Genomic DNA, 15,611 nt, shown 5'->3' with positions numbered 1-15,611 from the left:
AGACAAAATGGGTTGCAGTCAGACACTTATGCTACAACCACCTCCAGAGATTTTGGCTTTTACGGAACTGGGGGTGACTGAATTTGATGCTAAATTGACACTGACTCAAATTATTGATTCCGTCCCATCAATCAATGGTATCAATATAATGTGTTTCATTTTCAAAACTATAATTTAAAAAAAATTAAGTAAAAAATCTTTTTTGACTGTTAAATATGAAAAATATTTAGAAAGAAGGAAATACTGTAGTATATTTTTATATAACTGAGAGGAAGAGAAGAGGGAAAGGGTTTAGACATGGAACCGATCTTCTCCCCAGATGGCGTATTCGAGCGTTGATCTAGACGGCAAACTAGGGTGCGTGAATTGATTGCAGCAAGACTAGCACTTTAGTAAACCCGAAGAGTATTTTGAAATGTGCAGCGCTCTTTAATAAAACTGTTAACTTGAAGAGAAATATTTCTGTAGCATAAGTTTACCTTCTTCATAGTAATTTATAATCTATGCATTACTTGCTTTGTTTATGGAAATCTGTTTCGTAATGTTTTGGTTGTGAAAATTGAAATGAACGTAGCTAGAATTTAAAATTGGTTCAGAATTTGTTGAATATCTAATTTCAAACATTTTCCAAAGAAGAAAAGTCATACAAGCATCCTTGTACCTTGTTATTGAAACTGGTTTAAAAATAAATTTGAAGAGTCATGGCTAGCGATGAAAATAGTAAAGAGACTAAAAGTAAATGCCATTTTTATTAAATAATAAATGTCAGTTTTATGTATGCATAAGGCTCGCTAGAATAACTATATTTCTGCAAATTTCAATCATATTTCTAAGAAATTATTTTAATTTCATTTTAGAAGTATTCAATTAAGTAACATATATTTTGTCTATCAAACTTTGTATTATCTGGATTGCTCATTTACATTTCTGTCGAAGTAAAGAATCCTCCTATACTTATTATTTTCCATTTTTTTTATAATATATTTTTCTGCAATAACGAGACAGCTTTCCATGATTAGTTGAATTTTCTGGTATGTGAACAAATCCATTACTTCACTGCTCTATAAACGGGAGAAAAATTTCAATTTCGTTAATATTTTGATTTATTTAGTGACTAATGTCGAAGCTGCTTATAATGAGCCCTGATTATAATTAACTAAAGCACGGAATTTACAGGAAATGTGCTATACTTGGTAAAATATTCAGACTGGTGAAGCATAGCTCTCTTTTTTAATTAGCAATCACCCGATTAAACGAGCTTTATTTTTGTGGTTCACGAAATTTCTACCGCTCCGGTACAGCTAATTCCTTCATTAAAGAAATTTCTTTAAAGTATAATTTTCTCTATCATGTCACACCAGCTACAATTGCCAAGGTGCGAAATGGATTTTAAAACAGCTACAGAGGTTTGCCTGGAAGTGCCTATTAGTCATACTCTTCGAGTTGCTCCACTTCTGTGATTTTTTTTATAGTTTGTCACAGGGCCCGCTGCCTGGAAATTGCCACGACACAGTGATTATTCTGCCATTGATCATATTACGAAAATCTTACTGTTCCAACATTCTGAGGACAACTAAAATTTAGTGGGGATATTTCCGTATAGTTATTTGTGGCAGAGTAATCGCCAAGTCTTAACTACTTCCGGTCAGTGTCCTGTAAGAGACTAAAATAACATCACAGATAGAGACCAACTCAAAAGGTAAACATCTGCATATTTTGAAGAAGAAAAAAAATTGTAAGTTTAAAATCTGCTTGGCACCTTGGTAATTGTAATTGGCGCGACAGATACAGAAAGATCACCAAATAAGTGATAATTTACAAGTTTAGGGAACCGACACTTGAACTTTTACAGTTAATAATTTAGACCATTGACATTATTTTTACCTACACAAAATTGTGGGGTTAAATAATTTTTCACCCACTTTTCTGATCATTTATATATTCTCTATAATGAAAAAGGTTTTGAACTTTAAATAAGTATAAATGAAATTTATACTATTTCTAATAAAAACATAAATCTGATGACTAGCTCTAAGTTTAGAAATAAGATAAATTGTTCCTCACTTGTAACGTAAATCAAACCTTTTTCCTGGATTAAAAGAAAAGAGACCTTTTTCAAGATTTGACTACTTCATATAGCTTTTTTTGGTATTTTGGAATTATCCTGTCGTCTTGTTAACACTCGGGAAAATGCTTAAATCCTTTGGCGCCATCATAATTAAATGCAATTTCAAAAATAAACATTCTAAACACATTAAATTTATTAAATAATAATACTAAAAAAATACATAAATGTAAAAATACGTATTAAGAAAGTATGATAAAAAGATTCAAATTAAGTAAGAACCTCTCTTTTTTTTAATAATTACACATTAAATTATTGATGAATCTAACCATAGATACATACTAAGATAAGAAAAAATTAAGTATCTGCACACACAATCCATAAGTATCAACAGGCTCATAACATAGTTTTTGAACGACAAAAAACATTGAACTATTTAATTTATTCCTGACCAAAAAAAAACAAACAAATAATATATCCATGCACATTAACACTAAGAACATTAAAGGAAGAATTATATAAATAATTAGAAAGAAAAATGAAATTCAAGAACTGCATTCATATTAACATTAAACATACAGTAACCCCTCAAAAACCAGTTATTGTATATTGTAAAGGGTTGCTATGTTTAATGTTAAGTAATTATTATTATATTAAGTAATATTAATAATTTTGCTCCTGTAATTCGTCACCGCAAATCCATATTTAACTTTTCATGTTAAACTTGCACAACAAATGAAATCGCATTAAAAGATTTCCTGCTGCCACCGTAATTGTTTATTTTCGCTGTAAAGCGGTAGTAGGTCGCATACAAGTAAACAACCTCCTTTTATCTTGCATAAATTATAATTAGGCTGTCATATACTTCTTATTTTATTTTTTTCCTTGCATGCGTTTTTTTTTTAATATTGCAAAAAATATTAAGAAGTTATCCACAGAATTGAAGAATGTATCTGCTCAAAGTGTGCGCGCGTGCATTTATATTATCTAACTATGCATGTATATTGCTATGAACCATTCCTTAATATCTTTTAAGGGACAAGCAAACAAGTTATTCTTGCGCAGTTGTCACCATATTAACTCATTTAAATACGCTAAAGAAAACTAATTTATAAAGTTAGAAGTACAATTCTAGCAGAAAACAACAAAAATTTTAGATATGTGTGTTAGCACGACAGTACTTCATCAGGGGACACACCGCCTGCTAACACACGGGAGCCTTTCTGTTGACAGTGGTGAAACCAAGAACTGTCAGTGCCCGGAAGCCCCATAGTAGAAAAACAAATAAGAAAAAGCAGTTGGAAAAATTGAAGAGTAAATGCAAAGAAAAATTAAGGACAAACAATCACTATTTAAAAGTACACAGAGTAAGTCTTAATAATGATTTAAAAGTACGCAGACTAAGACCTAATAAAGAGACGCCAACATATAAGAAAAATAAATACAGATAAAGTTGCAGTTAGAATAACCACGTCAAAATAAAATATAGATTGCCAAATCATTAAGAAAACTTTAGAAATAAATCTCAAGTGTTGACCCCTTTTTGAAAATCTTAAAAAATAAAACAAAAAACCTCATAGGCCTCAAATTTCCCCTCATAGGCCTATTTATGCGGGCTTCAATATCGGCCAAATTATTTGAACATCTTGAAACTATTTTGAATCAAAATATCATAATTACAGTAATTAATAGGAAAATTATTATTCTCTAATGTAATCCTGAAATTCCTGGTAGCTGAAACAAAATCTGTTTTATTATAACAAATAAATTGAAATCTAATAATAAGAAAACTAACTCGCGGTTTTCAAGGATTACAAATTAAATATGATAAAAACTTGTGGTTATTGGCGCATGAGCTACCTTTTGACGATAATAACGGTTTTTTCAAACAAAATCAACGAGATAATTCCAAAGTGCGAAAATGGTCAAAGGAATTACAATTTCCTCCGCACTTTTTTTTATATTTAAGTGAGTGTAATATTATTTGGACTATGTTGCTAAAGAATGTTTGTTGTTATTTTAGCCTGTTCAGATCAGAACCTAGACAATTCTTCTGTGGTGACACAAAAAGTAGAGGTATCAAAAAACAACATTGAAGAATGTTTTAAAGTTCCTGATACTGGAGGTGGTGGAGAAGATGTTTCATCAGATATGGAACTTGGTTCTGAAAGTTCTTTACAAGGTGCTAAGTTTAAAACAATATTTCATTTCATGAATTCACATTTTATTTGGGCCAACCTTTTTGTTTTCGAATCATTGTAGTTGATCTAAGTAATGCAATTCTATCAATTACAATTCACTATAAACTGCATTAACCTTACAATTTTTAAAGCAAACCAAAATAGAAGAATCTCAGTTTTTAGTTTTAAAGTTTGTGATAGTAAAAAATTTTTTTCCTGTAAGAAACTAATACTTATGTAAATACTTTTGTATTTTAAACTATTTGTATTTAAAATTTATTTTATAATATTGATCTGTGCTTAATATATATTTCCATGTCTATTAGGTAAATTTAGTATCCATATAACAGTTATTTTTACACAATGCAGATCATTTAATCTCAAATCAACCAGAAAAATAAGGATTTAGTACCCATGATCTCAGGTTTTGATGAAACTTGATTTATTCTTTTTATACAATTAAATAAAAACACAAATTTATTTCAGTTTTTCTAAAAGTGTTTTAATTTTACTTGCTGTTTAAGTTGTTGGAATTTTACAATTTCTGTTGATCATGACACTGAAACACTAATTTGCCTTTTAGTAGAAAATACATTTTTTTTCCATCAATCAATTTTCATGAAATTTTTTAAATATATACTTCAATTTGTTAAGAATCATGAAAAATGTAATTAAGCAGGTTAGTATTTATTAAACATCGTTAAGAAAAAATTCTAAAATGTATGAACTTCTTTAGTAAAATATAGTTTCTTACTAAGTGGAATATCTTCAATAGGGAAACAGATAAAAAAATTTTTATTCTTGTTTGAGAACAAGAAAATGTGTTCTGTTACATAAGAAAGTAAAACTAAAGGCTTTTGTCCCTCTTCCTTAATTCAATATTCTTATTTTTTATTCTTGAAATAAAATTTTAAAAAATTTCCCTATTTTTATTCTTAAAATAAAAGAAAATATTTCTGAGATAGTTAGAAAGTCACTATTTAAGGTGGGATTATTTTGGGATACCTGGTATTATAAGTGATTTTAAAATGAAATCTTTATTATAAAATATGAATAGCACTCAAAATTAACAAAAAATATTTTCCTAAAATTTTTTTTGAAAAGTGCAAATTAAATATTTTTAAGGATTTTTAAAAAGTTTTCTTTTTCTATTTGATATTAAGAAAGTTTGTTAGGTTCTAGAATTTTGTATTTTGAAATAATATTAAGTAATTTTAATATCTTTTGTCAGAGCTTTGATTCGTACTTGTAAAAAAATAAGTAAATGATAAAAAAAGATTTAAATAAAAAGAATTCCAATATTTTTTTTGTTTTATTTAAAAAAAAATCATAACTTTTGTTAACTCTAGTTTTAGTACACTTTCTATTTTTGTGCTTCCTATAGCTAGACTTATTTGCATATGGTGCATTATTTGCAGGTGGTGCATGTGGTTCTATGGATGAGACACCAGTTGGATCATTTGAAGAGGAGCCTAAAGAACTTGTAGATTTTAAGTTAATATTTAATAAACAGAAATTTGATATTTGTTTCCCTTTGGATGAATCCATACTGGCATTAAAGAAACATTTTGAAACTTTGATAAGTAAGATTTTGTTTTTCATTTAGTTCTTATGTGTGTTTTTTTTTTCTAAGTCTTTATGTGCCACTGTCATAATTGTTAATTACGTTTTTTAGGTGTTCCTGCCTCTATGCAAAAAGTAATGTATAAAGGTAAGCATTTATTTTTATATTCTATTTGTACTCTTTTACATTTTGTTAATATAAATTTTTGTTATTGTATTGGTATAATTTTGTTTCCATCGAAAAATTATCACTGCATACCATATTATTCAAAGATTACTGAAATTTTTTTTTTTTAAATTTTTAATTTGCATAATGATTCAGTGCTAATAAGAATTTTAATATATTCTCAAAAAAGAGGAGGAAAACTTTCTAGGCTTCTTTTGTACTTATTTATAAAGTAAGCTTCACACCTCAGTTATGAACGTATGGAAAGAGAAAACATAGTTTGATGCCAGGTTTGACATTTTGTCTGGATGATGCCCATTTCTTCCAGGAAAAACTGCAAGAAACTAAAAATTATCAATATAATTGTTTAAAAGTAAGTATAATAGAAATAGCTGGAATTTAAACAAATTATAGTCCCACAGTGGACTGTTCGTTTGAGACACGGTTCCCAGTACAACACTGAAGCCAAGCATTTCTGTAGTCAGTGTGGGGGTGGGTGACCACTTGGATCAGTCTACGAAGGGACTGAGGGTGTGCGGTATTGGTCCTCATAAAACTGTTCTACCGTAAAGGGCTCCACTTTGTGCATAGGTCATCGAGTTACTAAAGCGGGGATGCCATCAGAGGATCAAAATTATGATGGTATGTCTTCAAATCATCCTCAGGAATGTTTCTGAGACCATCGCCAATAGTCCATTGCGTAACTTTAGTGCAACGTAAATAAACTACAACAACAAATTAAAGTAACATCTTACATAACTACTTACTGAATTAATAGGGTGCCCCCACCTAACAATTTCACTCAATCGATAAATTCTTATTGTGATAGTATTTTTCAGAATAAGCAGGAGTAATTTTTCTCGGTAATAATAATACAATGAAGGAACAGTTCCAGATTATGTAGCCTAAGTCCAGATAAGGCTTAGTTAGAACTAAACTACTGGATGTCCCCTATCACAGATATGCTATTACTAGGATATTGATTGCATTATTTCAGTATAGTTATTGTGCAAAAATTTTTTGGAACTGTTAGAAAATGTTTTGTGATACTTGTTATAGAGAAGAATTGTATTAATTAGGGATAAAAAAAATATCACCCAGTAACATATTGTGATTAAATGAGCTTTTAAATAATTTCAATTAGTTCTGTGTATGGGATTTATTAATTTTGAGTGTGTGCTTTTTCACCAGGACTTTGCAAAGATGAAAAACTTTTAAGGGAAGTTGGTGTTACGAAAGGAGCTAAAGTTATGGTTGTTGGTTCTACACTCAATGATATTATTGCTGTAAATACTCCTGCAGATCAAGATGTAAAAGAAGAAAAAGCTTCAGGTATTCTTAATTGCCAACTAACCATTTGGCTTATATTATTTTCTTAACCTTTTGTTCTACTTAATTATATTTATTTGCTGAATTTCCATAAGTAATAAACATTTTAGTTATAAGGCATTGGCTCTGATGATTGTAACGATCTGCTAGAAATAAAATGGTATGGACACAGCAATTTCGGCTGTGTTTTTTATGTAAAGAATTGTAATTGTTGGAATTCAAGATTAGCTTATTTAAAGTAGAGCGAATATTTTAAAATCTTTAGCTCATTAAACAAAAATAAGTAGATATGTTATTATTAAAAAAATCTATTAAGGGGACATGTTTAGGTCCTTTTCTTGGCAAAATGTACCTCCTTTAAATAATTTTTATTGTTTAAATTTTCTATTTTTTTTTTTCATTTCAATGAAAGTAATGAGAAAAAAAAATCATTTGTTCAACAATTTTAATTACTTTTTCAGTTTTAAAGAAAAATTTTTTTTTTTTATATAATATTATAATAATCATTTTTAGTGAACGTAAAGATGAAAGTATTTATGATACATCAAATTATTCTATTGAATAAGTTTTCTCTGTTAAAACATATTTATTAAAAAACTTTGAAATTGATCGTTAACATGTCTCTGAAACTCATTAGCATATCTTAAATTCGGTCATAAGGTAATAATTCTTTGTTAAAAGTAATTTTAAACCAAACTACAAGGCATGTATAGAAAGTAACTTCTGTTTTGGAGAAACTTCGATTAAAGATATTTTCATAACAAAATTTACTTTTACATGAAACAGCATTTTAGAAACTTTTCTACATAGTTACCACCATTGTTCAGACATTTATCATAACAGAGTACCAATTTGTAAATACCCATTTCTGAGAAAGATGCTGCTATTGCTGAACGTCCAGTGCACATGATTGGGTCTGCTGAAAACATACTATTGCATATAAACGTAACAATGTGTGAGTGCCCCACCTTAATTAACTGAGAGCCTTGCCTCCACGTTACCTATTTCTGAAATTTAATGATAAACCCACATTTCATCTCCAGTTACATTTTGGTTTAGGAATTTATTGCTTTTTTCCTGTATCAGTTAAGAAAGTGCTGCGATGTTGCTTTGTTTTGTGGACACTCGTAAGTATTTTTGGAACCTAACGGAAGTGCAAAGCATCTGTTTTCATAAAAAATTTTCCTTCACTCTTGCTACCAAACCATCATCGAAAACAGTCACTAACTTTGTCATCAACATTAGTGTGTCCATCACTGAATTGTCAAATTCACTTTCTCATCAATCCATCATTCATTACATTTTCCTCCTAAACCTACTAGTTGATAATCAATTTTAGCTAGTTTTAGATTTTTTGAATGCAGAAACAATAGTCTTGAACACGTGAAAAAACACAACAGAATCCAGCTGTGTTAGTGGACAGACAATCAATATCATGCACAGAATTGTCACACTGCTGCAGTGGTGGCGGCAGTTGAATGAAATGGTACTTACTTTCTGCCTCATATAATTAGTTTATCAGACAATATTGACAGTATAACAAAGGTTTATGAGAGGTTGGATTGAGAAAGATTGTATTTTAGGATAGTTAAAAGTATTTATTATAGCATTTATTAACTTCAATATTTTTCTCATTCCTAACAATATGCTATTTTTTTTAGTTGCTGCCAAAGAGCCTCTCTGCAAGCAAAAGGTAATAATTTATTTCATAAATAAGTTTTTTTTTCTTCAAAAGTTTAAACATCAGCCAATCGAATCTAGTCTAGCCAGAAAATACAAGGTGACAGTTTGGTTTTTTAGAAAACAATGTCAATGGCATTTTAATTAGACTAAATTTGCAACTTATATTTATGTATGAGAAATTATTTAAGTAGGCTATATAAATTGCTACTATCTCCAATCATTTATCCAAATGGGCCGGGATAACCTGTATGGGCATTGGGGCCAGTGTCCAAGAGGTCGTAAGTTCGGTCACTGCTGGCCAAAGACTCCCCATGTACAAAATGGTGGCTAGTGCACATTAAATATGTCAGGGTCACAAAGTCCTCCAAGTACCCATAGCAAATCATTACCTTTGAGGGTACTGAATCAGAGATTGATCGTGCTCTGGTTCAGGTCAAAATTACTATCTGTGGATAAATGAATGGATCCTTCGTATAAAACGCACTGTGACATACGTGTGTGGCAGAGTTTGAATTCTTGTCCATGGTTGGCACCCCTCTAGCCTTATGGCTGGCATACAACAACATTCATCCAAATATTTTTTTTGTTATTATAAATTTTTAATATTCTTTTCTATCCAGAATTCTTTAGTAGTTCATTGCATTAATTTTAAATAATTTTTTTTATTTACTACTAATTTTAAAGTTTAACATTTGTCTATTAAATTTAAAGCTATGCTAAATTCTTCTGTAGCTATTATGCAAATGCAGAGATGTTTGTGCTCCGGAAAAAATCCCGATTTCCGGATTTTTCTCTTACTGCAATCCGGAAATCCAAGGTCCAGAAGTTTCTAGAAATCATCTATCACATTTATGTATAAAATTCTTGTATATTTTATTTAAAAATATTAGAACTAAAATTTATGCTTGGCATCTCTTTCATTTGGAAATATTTTTTCTGGTAGAATAATAAATGCGATTAGAGATAAAAGTAAACTATACATAATTTAACTTATACATAATTATTAATTTAAATTATGCTGCATAAAATGTATTTAGAATTTCATGTTTTGAAAATATCAATGATTTAAATTTACTAAGTTTTTGAAATGCGTCATTAATGATTTTACTCAAGAAACTTTCAGGATTTTTGAGTTAGGCTCACAATCACCCCTGCAAATGCCATGTGCCAAATAATTTAATTTTAAAGAATTGTTAAAAAAAAACAATTTTTTATGGTTTTAAAGAAATTTGTGAGAATGATATTTTCTCAAACTAGATCTCAGAAGTACCATACCTTTCTAATTGGGAAAATAAAAAAAAACATGCTATTGTATTTTTATTGAAACACAATAATGTGAATATTGTTCTTTTTACATTCAATGTTTGGGAGTGAAAGGGTAAAGTAGTTAAAATTTATTCAGATACCATCTATTTTTTTAGAAATTTTATCTTTGCTTACAAAAATATCATATGTTTAATTTGCATTTCTAACTATTTCAGATGCATAAAAAAATTATTGATCGAGGAGTTCCCGAAGATACTTTACCTGGCATTAAAAATGTGAAAGTAAGTATTTTACAAATGGAATTTATTGGAATATATATTTAGAATATTATTCTGTGAAGAGGGGGTTACCAAAGAGATCTTTGCGCAATAGTTGATTAGCATAGCGTGGTTGCCGTAATTTTGAGAAAGTATATATTTTTTTAAAAAATATTTATGTCAACTAATTTTTTCGTAAAAAAATCATTTCAGTTAAAAATATTAAATAGGATAGTATGTCGTAATATTCTTAGAATTGTTGTTTGTTTGTCTGATTTTAATGATATTGAAGGTTTTTTATTTTTGCAAAATAATGAGAGGGACCTGTGTCATTATTTAATTTTCAAAATAGAGTGAAAAATAATAAAATCAATAATGATGATAATAATAAAAAAAAAATAATCAGACTAATTGTGGATTACATATGTGAAACTTTTAAATTATAACTTTCTATAGATGTATGACAAATAATTTTCTATTTAATTAACATTATATAACAATTTCGTTATATGTTTATCAAGATATAAATGTTTTTGTTTATTAAGTAGGTAATTTATATATAAATTATAAAAAAAGAAATCAGCCAAGTGTATTTCATAATAGTTGATTTTTATGTTAGTCCTTTTTACCTTAACTAGTTTAGATTAGTCCTTTTATTGCAAATTAAATCATAAAAATAACCGCTTACTTAATGTAAGAGTATGGTAATATTAAATTCCAACTGTATTAAAATTTTATACTCACATATATTTATTTACTTTACATACATGCACAGATAATTTTTTTTTTCAAGCTAGAAGAACTAAAATTTTACTTACTCTATATAAAACTTTTTAAATCTGTTGTTTTGAAAATGTATTCAGAAAATTAATGCTAGATTCCATAAAAATTAAACTTCTCTGAAAATACTTATAAAATTTAACTAAATTAAAATGTAATGTTGTAAAGTATTGCATCCGAAAACTATCATTTGCATTATTTTTAATCTTTTTTAGAACTCTAGTCTATTGTTTACAAGACGAGCTTTTCTTTTGGAACATAATATAAATCCTTCTTTTTATATCTGTTAATTGTTTATTTAAAACAGCTAAACTTGTTTTAGCTTAAACATGTTTATTTGTAGTAATGTTTAAAAAGAATTTCAAATTGCAAAACTTTTAATTTTCTAAAGTTTGTGAGATTTCACCAAAGTATGGAGGTATCCTTGTTTTTTCAGGAGAGTTGGCAGCTAGAAAATAGGCTTCTCATTAAACATTTCTCATTATAATTTTTATTAAAATAATATGGACTGTTACAAAAATTAACAAGTATTTATTTTCTTAACAAATATAATGAAAGAATTATCGCACTCTAAGCGACCATACTCTCATTAGAATTCTAAGCATGAAAAGGGTTATATTAAATGAAGAAGTGATTGAAAACTATGTTGCTAAGTAGTTGGCAAAAGAGATTGAGAAATATTTTGGGCTTTTATGGAAAGAGAGTTTCTTTCTTGGAAGAGTTAATTTGTGCAAAATAAATTCATTAAAAAGCAATTGTGAATCAGCTTTGCCTTAACTTTTTGTATTGGTGTTATTTTTTTTAATGTGTGAATTCAATCTTGATTTGATGAATAAAATGAAATGTTTTAGGATAGTCTCCCTCCTCATCCATTGGCTGGCATGTTAAACAAATCAGGGGGTAAAGTACGATTAACATTTAAACTAGAGGTTGATCAAGTCTGGATTGGAACTAAGGGTGAGTTTCTTTTGTATTTTATAGCACGAATGTACAATTTATTTTCCCACAAAGCCTTTTCCTATTAGGGATGTAACAAATATTCGGCCACTATTCGGCCCTTTTGCCAAATATTCGGCCTAGCCGAATACTGAAGTTATTCGGCCGAATAATGAAGTATATGCTATTATTAATTATTTAGATTTGTGAAAGCCTTATTGTTGGCATCAAGATATTTAAAATATTACAAAAAATACATCAACTTGTTACATTTTTTTAAAATATAGAAAGTTTAAAAAAGCAAATTTGTTAATATTTTTCATTTTTAATTTAAAATTTGAAAATTATTTAATTACAAAATTAAAATTTCAAAAGTGAAACTTTTTAAACAGTTCATAATTTTCTGAGTTTTAATAATTTTACTGACAAAAAAGAAAGTTAAGAATACATTTAACAGTAGTAAGTAATGAGTTCTTATTTTAAATAAAATAGCATATAAATTACAAGTATAACTATAACTAAAATATGCTATTATTAATTATTTAGATTTATAAAAGCCATATTGCCTTGTTATTGGCATCAAGATATTTAAATTATTACATAAAATAAATCAAGTTGTTAAAAAATTTTTAAATATGCAAAGATTAAAAAAGCAATTTTGTTAATATTTATTTAATTTTTAATTTAAAAATTTATTTACAATCAATAGAGAAATTTTTAAAAAGTAAGTATTCGGCCACCAAATATTCGGTATTCAGCCTAAAATTTGGCCCCATCACTATTCGTTACAAAAAAAAAATTTTTTTTTTTATAGCCATTCTATAAGTTTCTGATCTAGTTCAGCTGTTCTCAGAGTATTGTAATCAGTTGCAGCCATCATATTTGCTGCATTTAGTAACTAATTTTGTCTTCTGCATTATAACTTCTCTGGGGCTAAATAATAATTGTTGCAGAACATAAAATTTAATTTTGTTCTTTGGCTCTAAGCATTGTTTATCTTGGTATAATGCTTCATTGTATCATTGCATTATATAAATTTAATTAGATAATTTTTCAATGCTGCAGTATAATTCTGTATTTAAAATTTCCAGGCAACTGAGTGATTAATTGAATCTTTTGTGTACTGAGATAGAAAACATGTGATTTAAAAGTGTAAATTTATTATTTACAAAAAAAAAAAAAAGAGAGCTCACAATCATTATAAAAACTGCTTCGTTGTTTTTAGAATATAAATAATGAATTTAACTTCTTTTTAGAACGAACTGATAAGATTCCTATGAATTCAATTAAGCATATCATTAGTGAACCCATTGAAGGTCATGAAGAATACCACATAATGGTCTGTATGTTTTTACTCCTTTTTGTACTTGCATATTTATATTTAAAAACTCTTAAGTATCAACAGCCAATCAAGCATGTTAGAAGAAATATTATATATTTGTCTTAAAATAAGTACAAACTCCATTTCATAACACTAAAAATTGACCCCCTTTTTTTTTAATGTGTGTTACATTATATTACTTATATTAAAGAATATGAATTAGAGGTAAAGTCAAAATTTCTTGTTAAAATAATTATTTGGATTATACAATTCCGTTAGAGTAAATTTATGTCAATACGGTATGCATATTTAAGTGATTAGAATTTGTATCTCAATTAACCCCTTAACAATTGGTTAATTTTCAAGAAAACGATCATAAAAGTGCCTATTTTTTTTATCTCTGAAAATTAATTAGTGCTGACATCTAGTTTAAAATAAACCAACGATCTACAATTACCTTAAAAACATCATGGTACTGCCATCTGGTGTGTAAAATGAAAAATAAAATATTTTCCAGGCAAAAAAAAAATGAATTAGTTTTATTCTTATTGGCGCGTTACTACTGAGCACTCCAGCTCGGAAATATCAGGGGAGCGAGAAATAGAGGGTGAAACCTCACCCTGTGGTTGGAAACATGAACTCTGAGATGCATGTGGACATTCTGGACAATGTTGCACTCCCAACTCTATGGCAATATTTCAGGAAGGCCCATTTCTCTTCCAGCAGGATAACTGCTCCACTCACACATCGAGGTATGCACAGACGTGCTTTGACAAAATGCATACCCTCCAACTTATGAGGACTTTGAAAATAATTCTTTCTAGTGGCAGCGAACCAAAGTAGAAATTTTTAAAGCAAATGGATCTCTCATAAAACTTTTATCAGAACTTAAGAATCTAGCCATATGGCCTGCACTTTTATAAGTAATAGTGGGCAAATTACGCTAAAATTAATTTTTTTTAAATATTAAGACATTAATTTTGCTACCGTCTGAAAAGAAGATTTCTGAAACTACGGAAATTCCGTAGCAGTTGGAGGGTATGAAAATGGGTGTTCAAAAACTGGACTGGCCTTCTCAGAGCCCTTATTCCGTAGAACACCTTTGAGAGGAATTAGAGTGTAGATTACGTAGTCAGCCAAATCAACCCTCCTCACTACAAGCACTCACTTCAGCTGTGATGAAGTAAATTCCTATTGAAAACTCATGGTAAGTCTTCCCAGACGTGCGCAGGCTGTCATCAATGCAAAAGGGGGATCCACATCATATTAATACGTGCCTCAGGACATACCACTGGGCGTCCGGATAGTGTATTTCTGCATTATATTTTAAAAATGGGTTACTTTAACTTTGCCCTGATTTTTACTCAGTAAACATGAAGGGGGGAGGCAGAAATGTCTTGGACTGTAAGTATAATTTAATTTGTACTGAAACAATTTCAGGGTTGGGGAAAAAATTGGGATACCTTTATTTCTCTAAATGATTGAATTGCATGTTTCCTTTCAGGGAATCCAATTAGGTACAACTGAAGCATCAAGATACTGGCTGTACTGGGTGCCTGCACAGTATGTTGATGCCATCAAAGATGCCATCCTTGGCAAATGGCAATACTTCTGACAATTTAGAATTCTTAACAAATTTTTACAAAAAAACCTAACTTTTTACACTGTGGATTTAGTTTTGAATGTTTTCTCTTTTTCTTTTTGTACAAAAATACCTATTTACAATTACCATGTAAATTGTTAAATAAAAATTATTGAAAAGATTATTGATAAAAGTTATTATTTCACTTATTTATTTTTAAAAAAAAATACTCTGGTTAGCAAAATAACCCTTCAAATTGTATAAGCAATGCAGCCTTGCTTGTCTTATATCTTCTTGCTTTAATAAAACAAATTGCAGAACAACCTTATTAACCATTATTCTAGCAAATTAGATGGTTCTATGCTATAGGATGCAGATATTTTGGTAGTAAAAAAATCTTAAATTAGTGGTAAACTAAACTGGAGTAAGAAATTAAGAGAATTTGCAGACTTGGTCAATGATCTCTAGAACTGATATGTACAT

The 15,611-nt window shown here is 28.9% G+C and overlaps 1 protein-coding gene across 1 annotated transcript; it reads left to right on the top strand.

Moving 5' to 3' along the window:
* Nucleotides 1-388: 388 nt before the first annotated feature.
* On the top strand, nucleotides 389-15,312 carry LOC107438029 (ubiquitin domain-containing protein UBFD1). Its single transcript, XM_016050187.4, has 10 exons — nucleotides 389-735; nucleotides 4,089-4,247; nucleotides 5,664-5,828; nucleotides 5,921-5,956; nucleotides 7,166-7,306; nucleotides 8,965-8,996; nucleotides 10,468-10,533; nucleotides 12,141-12,246; nucleotides 13,482-13,564; nucleotides 15,051-15,312. The coding sequence occupies exons 1-10, from the start codon at nucleotides 702-704 to the stop codon at nucleotides 15,159-15,161; spliced, it is 933 nt and encodes a 310-aa protein (XP_015905673.1). The 5' UTR covers nucleotides 389-701; the 3' UTR covers nucleotides 15,162-15,312.
* Nucleotides 15,313-15,611: the final 299 nt, after the last annotated feature.

The sequence above is a fragment of the Parasteatoda tepidariorum genome, chromosome 4 (genome assembly GCF_043381705.1).
Source record: "Parasteatoda tepidariorum isolate YZ-2023 chromosome 4, CAS_Ptep_4.0, whole genome shotgun sequence".
NCBI classification, from domain to species: Eukaryota; Metazoa; Arthropoda; class Arachnida; order Araneae; family Theridiidae; genus Parasteatoda; species Parasteatoda tepidariorum.
Note: the sequence above shows the minus strand (reverse complement) of the source record. Positions and strands in the feature narration are given on the sequence as shown.